At 41.4% G+C, this 15,870-nt stretch overlaps 1 protein-coding gene across 4 annotated transcripts in view; it reads left to right on the plus strand.

The window, feature by feature from the left end:
• Nucleotides 1-9,825: 9,825 nt before the first annotated feature.
• The window catches only part of CPNE4 (copine 4), a 516,611-nt gene continuing 510,566 nt past the window's right edge, over nucleotides 9,826-15,870 (plus strand). Inside the window, exons 1-2 of one of the 4 annotated variants that reach the window (XM_073900035.1) lie at nucleotides 9,826-9,844; nucleotides 12,787-12,939. In XM_073900035.1, coding sequence (XP_073756136.1) covers nucleotides 12,887-12,939 — 53 coding nt within the window. In that variant the 5' untranslated portion in view covers nucleotides 9,826-9,844; nucleotides 12,787-12,886. Of the gene's footprint in view, nucleotides 9,845-12,757; nucleotides 12,940-15,457; nucleotides 15,867-15,870 lie in introns of those variants that run through there. The other 3 variants (XM_073900041.1, XM_073900038.1, XM_073900042.1) reach the window with 3 other exon arrangements.

Here is a 15,870-nt window from a genome sequence, read left to right on the forward strand (position 1 = left end):
AATTGAGTGGAGAGGGCAGTAAACATGGAATGTCAGAAAGCCAATAAAGATCATTCATGACTGGTTACCACTGCAGGCAACTGGGGCTCCGTTTCAATGAATACTTCCTGAGAGACTTTACAGAACATGCCTTAGAACCATCCCATGAAAGGATGAGCAAGTTAGGATATTTGTCTGCCAGTTTCCTTCCCTCTTTGGTTGAAGGTCACTGTTGGAGGCATTGACTTGCTTGTTTTCTGGCCTGCACCTTGCCAGTGCCCAGAGAATGCCCCCAGACTCAAATGCTGGCAGCCTTCTGTGTTGTATGGCAGTTGTCTAGAGGTGACTTCAGATTTGGGTGGAGGAGTCTTGGCAAGGGATGGGGAGGCAGAATACCAATAGCATCTGCTACAAGAAGTAAGTAAAACCCATGTAAATTGATGCCACACATTTGAACTATTCAGGTATTTTGGATCCATGCTAAATGAACTCAGGTCACATGAATTTTTATATTTCTCAGAAATTATCTAGCTCTTTTATCCTCACTGTCACCATTTGGGTGTAGGCCACCATCATCTTTCCACCAGATCAGTGCCTCCATCTTAGTCTCTCTGCTTCCTGTCTTGCTCACCTTTAATCAATTCTCCATTCAGCTGCTAGAAGGAGCTTTCTAAAATGGAAATAAAATCATGTCAGTTCCCTTTTAAATTTTTTTCAATGACTCCTTAAATTCTACTCTTTAATGGTATTATAATATGGTCCATGATCTGCCTCCTTTCAGGCCCATGCCCCCTCATAATTCTTGTGGAACTTATGTCACAGAATCAGCCAATCTCCTTTTCCCATCCCCAGCCCCACCTCCACTTTCCCCCCACCTTTCTCTTCCACCTCTCTCCCCAACCACTTTTGCCTCTGGACTTTTAAGTGCAAAATCCTTTTTCTGCCTTTTCCCCTTCCTTTAAGCCCATCTTCTTGGGCAACTCATACTGACTCTTTATTCTGAGCCTAAGTATTACCTTTTCAGGAGGCCTTTCCATTTTCCTAGAGCTGGTTAACTCCCCCAGTTTTGTGCTCCCACAGCACCTGCACCTTTTCTGTCATAACCTCACCATGCTTTATTAGGCTTATTTGTTGCATGACTTATTAACCCATGAAAATATCAATTTTTTCCTTGTATCTCCAGTGACTAGCAGAATACCTGGCACATAGCAGGTGCTCAGTAAATACTCATTGAATGAATGAATAAATAATTGGTCAACACTTGCTTTATATTCCCTGAAGGAAGCATTCAAGAAGAAGAAATGGATCACAAATAAAATGACTTGCTACTTGTGGCAACTCTAATAAGAGGCTGTGGAATATAGTATCTGTGTGATCCTGGTCCTTGTTTTTTTATGGATGGGAAAATACCAAATAAAGAGGGGTCTTGAAGTCCAGTTGATTTTATATCTTAAAAAACAAAGATATTATGATGTGTAGAATTATTTTCTATAAATTTGATGGCCTGAACCACCCCCTTAAATGACCTGACATTGTTCTTTATCCAATTTGTGCTGCTTTTACTTGTAAAACTGGTTAATATTGGTGGGCAAGGGGTTAAATAGTAAAATCTCTGACATGCTAGAGCCAGAAAGAATGTTTTGTGGTCCATAAAGAAAGAATCCTGTTTCTGCTCAAGGCAGAGATGTATTTTTAGTTTGGGCTTAATGTGAAAGCTACTCTTTCTGTCCCCAAAGAGCAGAATGTCAGATGTTTGTCCACCGAAGCAGAGGAGGTGAAATACAGAGATGGAAAATAAGACCAAAGAGAGAGAAGCCGTGCCCTACACAAGGAGCAACCAGGAGTGAGAGTTAGAACTACTCTTGGAAATAGTTGATGAAGGCTCTGCATTTAATATTATAGAAGAAGATAGAAAGTTTCTACCGGCTGTGCTATATCCTTGCTATAATTTCATCACAGAATTATGTTGAGAAGAGGCTCATCAGAATCTGTATAATCTGTGAAGATTGCATATCCAAAGCAGACCACATACAGAGCATATATCCTATAAATTATTATGAATTCATCCATGGAAAACTGTGTAGTGACGAATGCAGGGTCGTTATGAACTACAGCCAGCTCTTGACTCTCTGTGACTCTCTTCTTAATGGTACCCCAATTTTCATTTAATTGGCCACTATTTCCCCACACAACCCACTTATTTGGGGAGTGGGAAGCTTAAGTCATCAGCATGTTACATTATCCTGGCTCCAGCATTGGCTCTTTGCTGGTCATATGGTCTAAGTGATCAAAACAGAGCAAACCTTCTAACTTTTGCATGGGAGTTTTGGACAAAAGCATTTTCTCTCATCCTCTGGACCTGTGAAGGTGTGATCTGAGAAGTTATTAACTATCTCATGATTTGAGATCAAGAAGAGTAAGACAGGGCGCCTGGGTGGCTCAGTCGTTAAGCGTCTACCTTGGGCTCAGGTCATGATCCCAGGGTCCTGGGATCGTGTCCCACATCGGGCTCCCTGCTCCGAAGGGAGCCTGCTTCTCCCTCTCCCACTCCCCCGCTTGTGTTCCTGCTCTCACTGTCTCTCTCTGTCAAATAAATAAATAAAATCTTAAAAAAAAAAGAAGAGTAAGACAGAGCCAGAGTTATGGGATAAAACCACCTGATTATTATATTGTTTCTCAAGTCTTCCAAATACACAAGCCAGTCAATTTCTGATTGTTTAAGCTAGTTCATGTTCATTTTTCATTTACTTACTACCAAAAATATTCCGACGTGGCTCTCTTATATACTGACTATTAAAAATTGTGGAAATTCTTTTGAGTAAAGCGTACATAAGGAAGGAAACCAACATGTGATTCATTCATTCAATAAATATTAATTGCGAGTCTATTATGTACCAAGCTCCATTCTAGCCTCCGGTATGCAATGGCCAATGAGATAGATGGGAATATTAAGCTAGCAAATACAACATGGAGTGCTAATAGTAAGTACAGGCTACTTGTGGGCACATAATAAGACCAATTATCTTGTTTAGGAGATGCAGGGCAGGCTTCTCAGCAGGAGGGAAATTTCTTGTAAGACTTTAAAAATTAGCATGTGTTTGTGCGCACACATGCACACGCACATTCCCAGCACAGGAAACAAACAGCATGTGGAAAGACTCAGAAATAGGATTTGAAGGACCTGAAAGATATTCAATCTTGCTAAAGCACTGATATGGAGAGCTGGAGAGGGCTGTAGTGTGAGACCAAGCAAGAAAGGTAGAGAGGAGTGGATCATGCTATCGCCCATGTTAAGGAGTTGAGACACTCCTGGGAGCCATAAGAAGGTATAGAAAGGTATGAAGCAGAGGAATGACATGATCTAATTCACCATCTTATTGACCCAAAACAGACAATCTGGAAGTAATGAACTAGCGGAGTCACAAATTCAAGAGCATTGGAGGAAATTATCAAAAATGCAGGAGTTAGGGAAATGGGGCTATTAGGATTAAAGAACTATTATACCGGTTTGACAGAGGAAGTTGGAGAGTGAGCACAGGAGTAAAAGGGAAAAGGTTTGGAAAGAGACACACAAAGGAGTGATGGAAGAGCAGGGCAGAGCCACACAGGGTGGGAGAAGAGGAGTGTTGAGTGGTTATCCCTGGAGTCACCTTGCTTTTAGAAGAGAAACAAGTCAGTTTGTCAAAGCAAGCCAGTTGTCACTGTGATGTAATTACAGATTTACATGAAGATGAATGCATTTGATTTAGACTTGCTAAAGTTAAAAAATAGTTTTCTTCACCTAGCTCATTCTCTCCACTGAATAGATAATTCTTTACAAATGTATACATATCTACACGCATTGCACATTATCTAGAAGACAGCTGAGGAAACCACTTTAGTTTTATCACATTTAAATAGCTATGACATTGGGTTGTGTTGGTTTTTCTTCTTGTTTCCATTCTATGGGCAGGGGTTGTAGTTGAAGGAGTGGAGACCTTAGATTTATTTAGTCCTTGGACTGAATTCTGACTATCCACACTTACTGGCTGGGCAGAGTTGGGAAAATTACTTAATCTCTCCATGCCTCCGTTTTCTTATATCTTAAAAAGAAATGACTATTCTTGTATCAGTTTGCTATTGATGTATCATGAACCACCTCCAAAACTCAGTGGCTTAAAATAACAAGCATTTATTGCTCACAGTTCTCCTCAGGCTCAGCTGTTTTGGGCATGGCTCGTTTATGTGTTTATGGCCAATTGAGGGTTGGCTGGGAGCTGCTTTGCTGATCTTGCCTGGGCTGTCTCACATCCTGGGCTTTAGCTGCAGTGGCTCATCACTTGCCCATCTCTCACTCATCCTCCAACAAGATAGCCTGTGTTTGTTCTTATGGAGGTAGGGTGGAATGTGCCAGACCTCTTAAGAGTCCAGGCTCAGATCTGGCTCAGTATCACTTCTGCTGCCTTCTCTTGGCCAAAGCAAGTTACAAGGCCAGCCTTGTAACCCACTCAAGAGGGTAGAGAAACAGATGCCCCTCCTTGATGGGAAGAGCTGCAGAGGCACATTGCAAGGGGTGTGGATGTAGGGAGGGGAAGAACAGTGATCATTTTTGGAATCTCCCACACTGTTACTCTGCACAGGTGGGAGCAATCGATGAGAACATACTGTCAGGGCTAGTGTAGTGTCTGGTGCACATATGCTCAACACCTGTTAATGTCTCCCTTCCTACAAACACAACAGCGAGATCAGACATGATGTAGATCACCCACAGCATGCTGCTATAGGAGGAGGTGATAGAACAGATAAACTTTTTAATCTATGCCTCAGCATTATTTGTGCCTTTCCCAACCGGCAAGTGTTTTTCAAAAAGATCTTCAAAAGAGCAAAATTATAGGCCTTGCTTTTAGAAAAAGTAGGCAATGTGGTCTCTCTCTTGCTCTTCTTTCTTTTTTCCCCAAGAATACCCTCAGAATGATAGGACTTCACCTTTTCTTCTCTAGAGGAACAATGTGTTATTTTGGTTTGCCTTTGATCACTGGTGATTCACTTTAAAGGCAGTGCTGCTGGAAAAATGCAGAAAGTGGAGTTGCAATCAGAAAAATGACTATGTAAAAAAATGGCATGCTCTGACTTTCTTTGTTTCCTAGAAGGTTTTTGGAGTTTTGTGTCTTTTTTTGCGGGGGGGTCACTTCTTCATTCCTTTGCCATTTGAGAACGACCATTCTCTGGCGTTTCTCATCAATATTCTGAGTTCTGCCAGGAGTTAACTGGGGAGTGTCTTCCTGTGGAATTTGCCAAGAAGACATTTGACCTAAAGATGACAAGCAGATAAAGTAAGGTTTTTACTTACAAAACAGGCCAAAATGATGGATTAAGTTAAATTATCATTCTGGTAACATCACAAAATGTATCAAAAACCTGAAAATTATACAGAGTTTTTACCTCAACTAGTCTAACTTTATCCTAAGCAAACAAGTGAGAAAGTTGTGTGTGTGTGTGTGTGTGTGTGTGTGTGTGTGTGTGTGTGTTAAAAATAAGTCTTTAATTTGGGATAATTTTAGATTTACAGAAAAGTTGTAAAGATAGTACAGAGAATTTCCATATCTTCTCACCCATTTTCTCCTAGTGTTAACACATTATATTACCATGGAATATTTGTCACAAACCAGCACTGGTATATTGCAATTAGGTAAACTCTGGACTTCATTTGGATTTCACCAGTTTTCCCATTAATGTCCTCTTTCTGTGCTAGGATCCAATCTAGGGCACCACATTACATTTATTGTCATGTTTCAGTATCCTCCTGTCTGTGATAGTTTCTCGGTATTTCCTTATTTTTTCTTTTTTTAAAGATGTTGACAGTTTTGAGGAGGACTGGTGAGGTATTTTATAGATTTGGAGCACCTGGGTGGCTCAGTCAGTTAAGTGTCTGACTCTTGATTTCTGTTCAGGTCATGATCTCGGGGTCATGAGATCAAGCGCCTCACTGGGCTCCATGCTCAGTGAGGAGTCAGCTTGAGATTCTCTCTCTCCCTCTGCCCCGCCCCCTTGCTTGCACTCTCTCTCTCTCTCTCTAAAAATTTTAAAAAATGTCCCTCAATTTGTGTTTGATATTTTTCTTATGACTAGACTGGGATTATGGTTTTTTGGTAAGAATACAACAGAGGTGCACTTCTTGGTATTCTTGTCATATTACATTAGGATATATGATATAAGTGCTCATAGAAGCATTATATATAATAGTAAGAAATTGGAAACAAATGCCCTAAGAGGATTAGTTTAGCATATTTTGTTATACCCATATATGGGGATAGTTCATAGCCATCATAAATTATGATGTATGTTAATATTTTTATTTTTAAATTTTTATTTATTTTAAGATTTTATTTATTTATTTGGCACGTAGAGAGAGAAAGAGAGTGCACAAGCAGGGGAGCTGCAGAGGAAGAGGGAGAAGCAGACTCCCTGAGCAGGGAGCCTGATGCGGGGCTTGATCCCAGGACTCTGGGATCATGACCTGAGCCAAAGGCAGACATTTAACCAACTGAGGCACCCAGGAGCCCCATTATTTTAGATATTACCTACATGAAAATCTAGGTTGCAAAGCAGGATATGTATATATATATATATACATATATATATATATAAGATTGAATATAATAATTAAAAATATCTTTATGTATTCATGGTTTGGAAACTCTGCATACTGGCCCACAAGAGCCCTATGAGGAAGACACTTCCATTCTAGAATCTGACCCTGAGGGCCTTGTGGCCTGGTCCATTCCTGTTATAGCAGTGTACCTTCTTCCCATTGGAGCCAGTGTCCACTGCCATACAGAGTCCACCCTATGACTCAGGAAGAAGGGGGCCTTCCTAGTGCAACTGCACACATCAGAAAAGTTATCTCCCATCAGGAGTAGATGTTTTTCAAAGGTACAATCTACACAATGGCACTAGTGATGTCTTCTAGAATTATTGCAAGGAGTAAACAAGGTAATACAGACAGCCAACATGTATGAAAATATTTGACCCATGCTGGCCAAACCTGAAGAATCATTAGGAAAACAGAAGCAATGGGAAGAGCCAGTCTTATGAGGAAAGGGATTCTGCTGAGGCTAATCCTGTTCTTCCTTTAAATCTCCTTTGTGGACATTTGGATTTACTCTTCCAGAAATAACCCTCTGGTGGTTGCCTGAACTCACTGCCCAGAGGTCTTTTTTTTTTTCCGTTGATGTCAATGGGAGCAGATCTTGTCTTTAGTTTTTGGGATGAAAGTAATTCCCATCCAGGGGGCTCCTCCACAGGAACCTGTGGGGTTCATTGTTCTATGCTCTGCTCTGGGTTATATGATCCTGAAGAACGAGGGCAATGTGTTTGTCAACCCCAGGACCTAGGAGGGTGTTTGGCACAGACTTAGATGCTCGAAATGTGTTAAATTAATGAAAATAACGAGATAAGTCCTCTGGCCTGTTGAAGCCTCCTCACATCCCTTTCATCCTTCCTTTCTCTTTCTCCCTTTAAGGAGTTTGGTGTGGTGTAACTGGCTCTCTTGTCCAAACTCTTAAAACTGACCATTAAGAATATAAATAAAGGGCACCTGGGTGGCTCAGTTGGTTAAGCGACTGCCTTCGGCTCAGGTCATGATCCTGAGTCCCTGGATCAGTCCGGCATCGGGCTCCCTGCTCGGCAGGGAGTCTGCTTCTCCCTCTGACCCTCCCCCCTCTCGTGTGCTCTCTCTCTCGTTCTCTCTCTCTCTAATAAATAAATATAAAAAGTCTTAAAAAAAAAGAATATAAATAAATTTTCTACCTCCGGGCCTTTGTACTTGCTATCCCCCTTCCCGGAATACCCTTCCCCCTGATCTGCATGCTGCTCATTTCTTACTTTTTAGTTCTCAGCTCAAATGTTCTCTCTGTAGAAGGTCCTTTTTTGACAACCTTATTTAAAGAAGCATTTCCGAGTTACTCCTGTCTTATCACCCTTTTTCTTTCTTTCACGAGGCTTATTATAATCTATAGTTATTCTTCCTTTCCTTCTTTTCTCCCTCACTCTCCTCTCTCCATGACTGTCAATCTCATTTCTCTTATTCATTTCCGGTCTCCCCAACTTGACTGACAACTCCATGAGGGCAGAGACCTTTCCAGTCCAGTCCATCATTGTATCCCTAACACCACAAGAGTGCTCAATAAATATCCAGTTAATGAATTCAATGAAAAGACACCTTGCTCTAGGACGTCCCCAACTCTAATATTTTCCCTCTCTAATCTGCCTCAATTTAACACTAATATCTGATCACTACTACCTGCTCAAGATTCTTCAGTGTCTTCCAGCTGATTTCTAAATATTTAGATTTCACAGAACAGATCCTAAAACACTTTTCTTGGTTTGTCCTTGGCTCATAAATACTTATATTTTACCAAGTAAGGACATTTAAAAAATGACAAGACCAGAGTGCCTGAGTGGCTCAGTTGGTTAAGTGTCTGACTCTTGATCTCAGCTCAGGTCTTGATCTCAGGGTTGGGAGTTCAGGCCCTGTGTTGGGCTCTGTGCTGGGTGTGGAGCCTACTTGAGAAAAAAAAATGGTAAGACCTCACAAACAATTGATGATAAGACTATAGTGACTACAGTGACTAAGACTAAAAAAAAAAAAAGAGATCATCTCAAAAATTTAGCTGTTTAAAAAACTTCTTGTTTTTCTCATTTCATTGTGGATTAAGGAAAATTTTGGACTCAAGATTTGGGAATAAATGACTCATGGAATAAAATCAAATCTCCATTAAGTAAGTCTCACAGGCCCTTTGTACAGGTCCAGCTTGCTTGTTTGCTTCAGTCCTTGCTCCTTTACCCCTCTTTTTGCCCCAGATGTAGTGGGTTACTCAGTTACTTCAGGTTCCTTGATCAGGCCATGCCTGCTCTTGACTCGGAGCTTTTGTGTTATTTCCTTATTTGGAAAGCCTTTTGCTCTATACCTGCTTGGTCAATTTCTATAGCTTATGAAGATAAATATCATTAGTGTTTTCTGTGGTGGAAAAAAAGCAAAACCATGGGAAAAGTGATACAGAGAATGGAATGGGAGCCTTGAAATAAGCTCGTATGGACCAGAATCTGATGACACTCACCAGGAGAATTTCATTATGCGTTGTGGCAAGAGCCAAGTGGCCTCCCTATAACTAACTAGCTATGTAGATTTTGACAAGGTTCTCAGTCTTTCTCAGCCTCGGTTTGTTAATGCAAGCGAGACAACACAAAAAAGATGTGCTATTCACCTTGTTAGGTTGCCATGAGACTTAAATATGATAATGTCGTTAAATCATTGAGCCAAGTTTCTGATGCATAGAACAGGCTCACGTATTATTTTCTTTTTCTCTAGACATCTATCAACCTCTTCTCCAGGAAAATGAAGAGCAAAGCTGCTCTTCAGCCAAACTATAAAATATGGGATAATTATTTTGGGGACCATTAATGTCCCATTTCCTCCCTTTTGGCCCATTTGGCATATTGAAATGAATGATTAATAATTATCATGTTGTGGGTACATACATTGTCTTGTTTCTTTTAGCTAAGATCTTGTCTTGTACTCTGTCCAAAGTAAAGGGAACTGGGAAAAAAATGGTTTATCCAGTCATCAATAGAAAATTGTCCAGGTGAATTTCTGAGGGTATATCAGTTAGAAATAATACTTGGCTGTTATAAAAAGCTCATATCAATTGGTAGTTTTATTTTTTTCATAATAAAATTGGTGATAATGTGGTTGTCTCATGTCACCAAAGACCCAGGGTACTTTTATCTTTCTGCTTAGGCTGCCTTGGCAAATACTGCTGCTTCATAGTCACATGATGGCTGACCTACCTTCACCTTCAGGCAGAAAGAAGGGAGGGGTAAGCAGGTAAGAAAATAAAGGTGCATGTCAACTGAATCAGTATGTTCTTCCCTTGTAAGATTCTCATAGAAACTGTCCTATAACTTCCATTGCCATCTCAACAGCTAGACCAGTGCTGCACAGCAAAACTTTTGGCAATGATGGAAATATTCTATATCTGATCTGAGATGGTTAGCCATTTGTGACTATTAGCATTTAAAATGTGGCTAATATGACAGTGAAGGGAGCCGTCAATGAAACAAAAAGGCAACCTACAGGGGGCGCCTGGGTGGCTTGGTTAAGCCTCTGGCTCTTGATTTCTGCTCAGTTCATGATCTCAGGGTCGTGAGATGGAGCCCTACATTGGGCTCTGCGCTGGGCATGGAACTTGCTTAAGATTCTCTCCCTCCCTCTCATTTGTGCATACTCTCTCTCTTTGGGAAAAAAAAATAAAAAAGAAAAAAAAGGCAACCTACTGAATGGGAGAAGATATTTGCAAATGATATATCCAATAAGGGGTTAATATCCAAAATATATAAAGAACTTATACAACTCAATACCAAAAAACAAAACAAAACAAAACCAAAAACCCCACAAAAACCAATCTGATTAAAAAGTGGGCAGAGGACACAAATAGACATTTTTCCAAAGACATACAGATGGCCAACAGACACATGAAAAGATGCTCAACATCACTAATCCTCAGGGAAATGCAAATCAAAACCACAATAAGATATTACCTTACACATGCCAGAATGGCTAAAATGAAAAAGACAAGAAATAATGGGTGTTGACAAGAATAGAAAAAGAGACCCTCATGCACTACTGGGAGGAAGGTAAATTGGTGCAGCCACTGTGGAAAATAGTATGAAGTTTCCTCAAAAGATAAGAAATAGAAATACTATATGATCCAGTGATTCCACTACTGGGTATTTACCTAAACAAAACAAAAGCACTAATTTGAAAAGATATATGTACCCCTATGTTCACTGCAGCACTGTTTACAAGAGCCAAGATATGGAAGCAGCTTATGTGTCCATCAATAAATGATGGATAAGGAGGATGTCACCTACAGAGAGATATTACACAGCCATAAAAAAGGATGAGATCTTGTGATGGATGGACCTAGAGGGTATTATGTTAAATGAAATAAGTCAGACTGAGAAAAATATAAGATTTCACTCATGTGAATCTAAAAACAAGTAAACAATAAGCAGAATCAGATGTATAAATACACAGAAAAAACTGATGGTTGCCAGAGGAAAGGGGGGTAGAGGCATGGGGAAAATGGGTGAAGGGGAGAGGAGATACAGGTTTCTAATTATTGAGTGAATACATCGTGGCAATAAAAGGCACAGCAGAGGGAATATAGTCAGTGATATTATGATAACCTATAGTGACAGGTGCTAGGTACACTTATGATGGGCATAGCATAATGTATAGAGTTGTTGCATCACTATGTTGTACACCTGAAACTAATGTAACATTGTGTGGCGACTATACTTAAATGAAAAAAAAAAAAAGAAAGAAATTGACCCTGCTGGACCTCGATTTGAGACACCTATCCTACAGAACTGTAGAAAATAAGTTTCTTATTGTTTAGCCAAAAATAAAAATTTTTAAAAATGTGGCTAGTATGAGGAAATGAATTTTTAGTTTTACTTTATTTAAGTGGATTTTAATAAATTTCAATTTAGTTACATGTGTCTGGTGGCTATCATATTAGTGCAGGGCTGGACCTTTGTCACATGACTATCCTATCTGCAAGAAAGGCTGAGTAATTTGGTTTGGGGCTGAGCACATTGCCACCTCCCACGAAATTGTGCCTTTACAAACAAAAATGATTACAGGCTAGGCAAATAGCAGTCTCTGCAACCCAGTGAGATACATACTCACATTCCTTAAACCCAAAGGAATGGAGTCTTAGTGGGTTTATCACAAATAGGAGGAGTGGTGTGGCTGGGCAGATACTATGTAGCTAAAAAGCAGAATCTCAGAGCTAGAGTTCAGTTCAAATACCTTCTTTTCATAATGAGGAGACCGAGGCTTAGAGGGGTGACTGAGAGGCCTAATTAGGAGATAAATGGGATAACCTGCTCTGAAATAATAGCTGATTTCATGTCCTTTCAAACATCACCTGTGGTAAAATGCAAAATCTCAGAAAATGCTCTCTGCCTCCTTTTCTTTCTTTCTTTTTTTTTTTTTTTTTTTTTTTTAGGTAATGAAGAAAAGCTAGAGGAATTTTGATGCCACCTATTGGTAGACAAAAGTATAAGGCATCCCTTCTAGCATAGCTTGTTACGGAAGGGTGAGGCACCAGAGGTCATACAGGGTGCCATCTAGAAGAAGCACCGTGGAAGGTCTGATCCCTGTGTCAGCTTGGGACAGGTGTATCACTTCTCTCTTGACTCTTAGCATCCTAGAAGGGCTTTCTTAGAGCTTTCCTTTCTGCTTTCCAGTAATACAACCTGTCTCAGGCATATACAGAAACACAGAGGAAGACCTATCGGTCAGTTTTCAAAATCACATGAAAAAAAAACCCCCACATTTTTTGAGCTATAAATAAATCTGGGGGGGGGGAATGCAAGGTTTTTATTTGATCCAAAGCCTCAAAAATAAATCCTGTTATTTACAGCCATCCCTTTGACTTGTTGAGTATGTAACCATCCTACAGCTTGAAAGAAAAAAAGAAAACAGAAATTCAATTTCAAAACAAAATGCTCACGCTGACTCACTCAGGGAAGGATCCAGGGTTTTTAACGCAGGGCACTGACTCTCTGCCTGTTTTTCCCCTTCATCATCTGCTACCCTTAAAAAAATGGTATCAACTGCATTGGTAAGAATCCACATTTCTTCCCTTTTGTTCCCTGGCTCCATTCCAGCATTTCCCTTGTCACATTGATGGGTGGGGTGCCTTTCCTATTGGCATTGGACAGTGAGCGGATGTCTCCCCTTATGTTATCAAACAGAGACCCAAGAGTGAATCTACCCAGAGCTGGAGCCTCCTTTGTGGCTTAGGAGCACCAGGAACACCGTGACTCTGTGGTTTGGATTTAGATAATTTTGACTATGGCTGTAGAACCCAGCAGCTCAGAAGCCATGAAAAGGAGAGTTGGAAGGAGGTGAGTGATACAAATAACGGGATGTCGATGTCACAGTTATTGAAGGACTCCGGCTGGTGAGCAACTTGCTGTGGGGGCAGTAATTGCAACCATAGTTCATTAGCTGGTTATGTATCTTCATTTAGAGAGATGAGCTGTTGATTTCGTACGAGAGGTGGGAGTAAATTCTCCTTTATGTGCCCTGCGAAGAGTTTCTTTGCATTTACCTTCAGTGTCATGCCTTGAAAAAAAAAATCCAAGTTTCTGGAAAAAAGCTGCACGTGTGTTCTGCACACTGACTTGAAGGCGACCGTTTGTTTCTAATTAGGGAGCTGAAGCCTGCTGGCAGGGGAAACCATATTTGTCATAAGTTGTGGCGTTGCATTTAGTTTGTGTGTCTGTGCTTTTAACATGGGGGTCAGAGATGATTGTATTGGATTCTTCCCTATGGGTTCTGACTCTATTCTGCTCCATGGTTCATGTGTTCAGCCAATCTCACTTGTGCCTTCAGAGCCTGCTTCCACTAATACTCCCTGTTCTCTCATTAACTAGTTATATTCCCTAGTCTGGGCTTTCTGACCACTGAAACCCCAGGTTTGTTGTAGATATCATAAAATCTACCTGGGCAGACTGTGGAGAAAATTAGATGGGATGGTCAATAGAGTGCCCAACAGAGTTCCTGGAAATAGTACATGCTCAGCACATCGTAAGTCCTTTTCTCTCACCTAGAAAATAAGACATTTGTATTACATGATCTTTAAGGTATTTTTTTTAAATTTAATTTAACAAACGCTTATTGACTACCTGCTAAGTGACAGACATCAAGCTAGGCATCGGGGTCACAATCACAAACAGACAACAAAACATGGGACTTAAATTTCAGGGAACAAAATCAACATGCAAAGAAATGCATAATCACTTTCCTTTTTTTTCCTCATAAGGAAAACTTTGAATTTTGCAAGTTCAATCCAGCTCAAACTTCAAGTTCATTACCGAGGCTACTTCTTAATTAAACCTGAAATACTTTCTGACTTAATATTTTCATATTTAGTAAACATAGGCTGATTTTGCCAGCTCAGCATTGATTCCCACCCCCCCCCGCCCCCGCCTTGGTAGGAAGATCTTGAAACTATAATGGAGAACCATCCCTATGTTTCACTCTGAGTTGATGTGGATCAGGGGGTGCTCCACTCCGGCTCCAGGAGTGCTACAGAGCACACTGAATACTCCCAGACACTGTGGAAGGCCTGGTCCTTCAGTGCAATCCGATATCCCAGGGTACATTGATTGGCTTATGTTTAGCCACATGACCCAAGTTTTTCAAATCAAAGTGAATCAAAGGAGCTTTGGTGCACAGGCAAGCTCCCTAAGATCCTAGGGTCAATGTTTAGTGTTATCCTACTTCAGAAGGTCTTGAGAGGTGAGCTGAGGGAAGAAATATATTATTATTTTTCTTTCTGAGGGCTCTTGCCCTGCATCTCAAACATCTTCCTAATTGCCTCTATAGAACCATTAGTGGGGCACCTGCTCCTTATTGCATTATTTCTCCATCTCTGCGCTTTGAAATTGAGAACTCAGTGGTTGGTGAAATATTCTTGGATGATAACCTCTTCACATGAAGAGTGGTCTTGTTAAGAGGTTGGGGAGGAAGAGCCGCCTACCTCCCTGCATTCCTGTCTATGTTATATTGTAACATCCTCCATGTCATCCCAATGTCAGAGACAGCCAATATGTGATTCTGACAATACCTGAGAGATATGGTGTGGTAATATGCTGACAGAATAGTTGTCTAGTTTATCTGCTGTTGCAGAAACAGTCAGACACAATGCACAGTATGTCCTTCTATTGCTCATTTATCTGAATTTGACTTTGAATAAGTTTTGGAACAGGAAAGCCATACTTGCTTCCTAAAGTGCTTCATAACATGTGAAAGCGGTTACCCCTTACATAAGACAGCATGTTTCTGTCTATTTTTAAACATAGTACTCTCTAAGTTAATTTATTTATTTTACACTTATTTGTGAGATGTATGTATTCAGGAACACGTGTGATGAAGAAAAGCCTCCTCCATTCAATTATTCATGCATTTACTTACTAAAAAAAATAAATATTCGGCTCCTACCATATGCCAGGCACTTTTGTGCGACCCTGAAGATACAGAAGGGGGCAATACCATATCTTCATCTTTGGTGGTTGTTGAGCTTCCATCCAAGAAGTTTCCTTGAATGCGTGCAGAAAGAAGTATCACTCCCACCCCCTCCCAGATATTACCGCTTTATTCTGAAGTGGAGATGAGGTCTAAGCACTTGGAGAACTCAGTTGCGGTCCCCAGGACCCGGGCGTGAGCGACGGAGCCCAGCGGGCAGCACGCCCCCCCCCACCCAGTGCCAGCGCTGGGCGGGGCCGCGGACTCGCGTTCCCGGGGTAGTGCTCGCCTCCGCCGGAACCCCCCCAGGGGGCGCTCGCGCCGAGGTTTCCCAACTGGTATCTGGCCGGTTGCCGGGAGCATGGGTTTCGTCAGAAGGTGGAAATCTCTCTGAGAAGCTGCCATCTCCCCGCCACCCTCGCGTCCCCGTCTCTTCCTCCCTTCCTTCCTCCGGTCTCCTCTCCGTTCCCTCCCGCTTCCTCCCCGTACCTTCCACTTACTCTGAGTTTACTGAGAGCTCAGCCTCCACCTCCGACATTTTCACCCTTTCCCCAGCCCCCACCTCCAAGGATGGAGTCCGGGTTTACGGAGAGACCAAACTCCCCTCTCAGCATCTTTCTCGTCCGCTGTTGCTAAACTGGCCTGAGAGGACCAGGGGGGAGGGCGTCCAACTCCCTCACACCACCACCAACTACACCACCAATCACCTCCACTCCAAAGCCGGATTCTGCATCCCTAGCGGTAGGACAGACCTCGTCCCAGGTTCGATTCTCTTCCTACTCTTCGAGGTTGGCACCTCCAGGTAA

The sequence above is a fragment of the Callorhinus ursinus genome, unplaced genomic scaffold (assembly GCF_003265705.2).
Source record: "Callorhinus ursinus isolate GAN/ISIS: 27379988/994484 unplaced genomic scaffold, GSC_fseal_2.0 scaffold1, whole genome shotgun sequence".
In the NCBI taxonomy this organism is placed as follows: domain Eukaryota; kingdom Metazoa; phylum Chordata; class Mammalia; order Carnivora; family Otariidae; genus Callorhinus; species Callorhinus ursinus.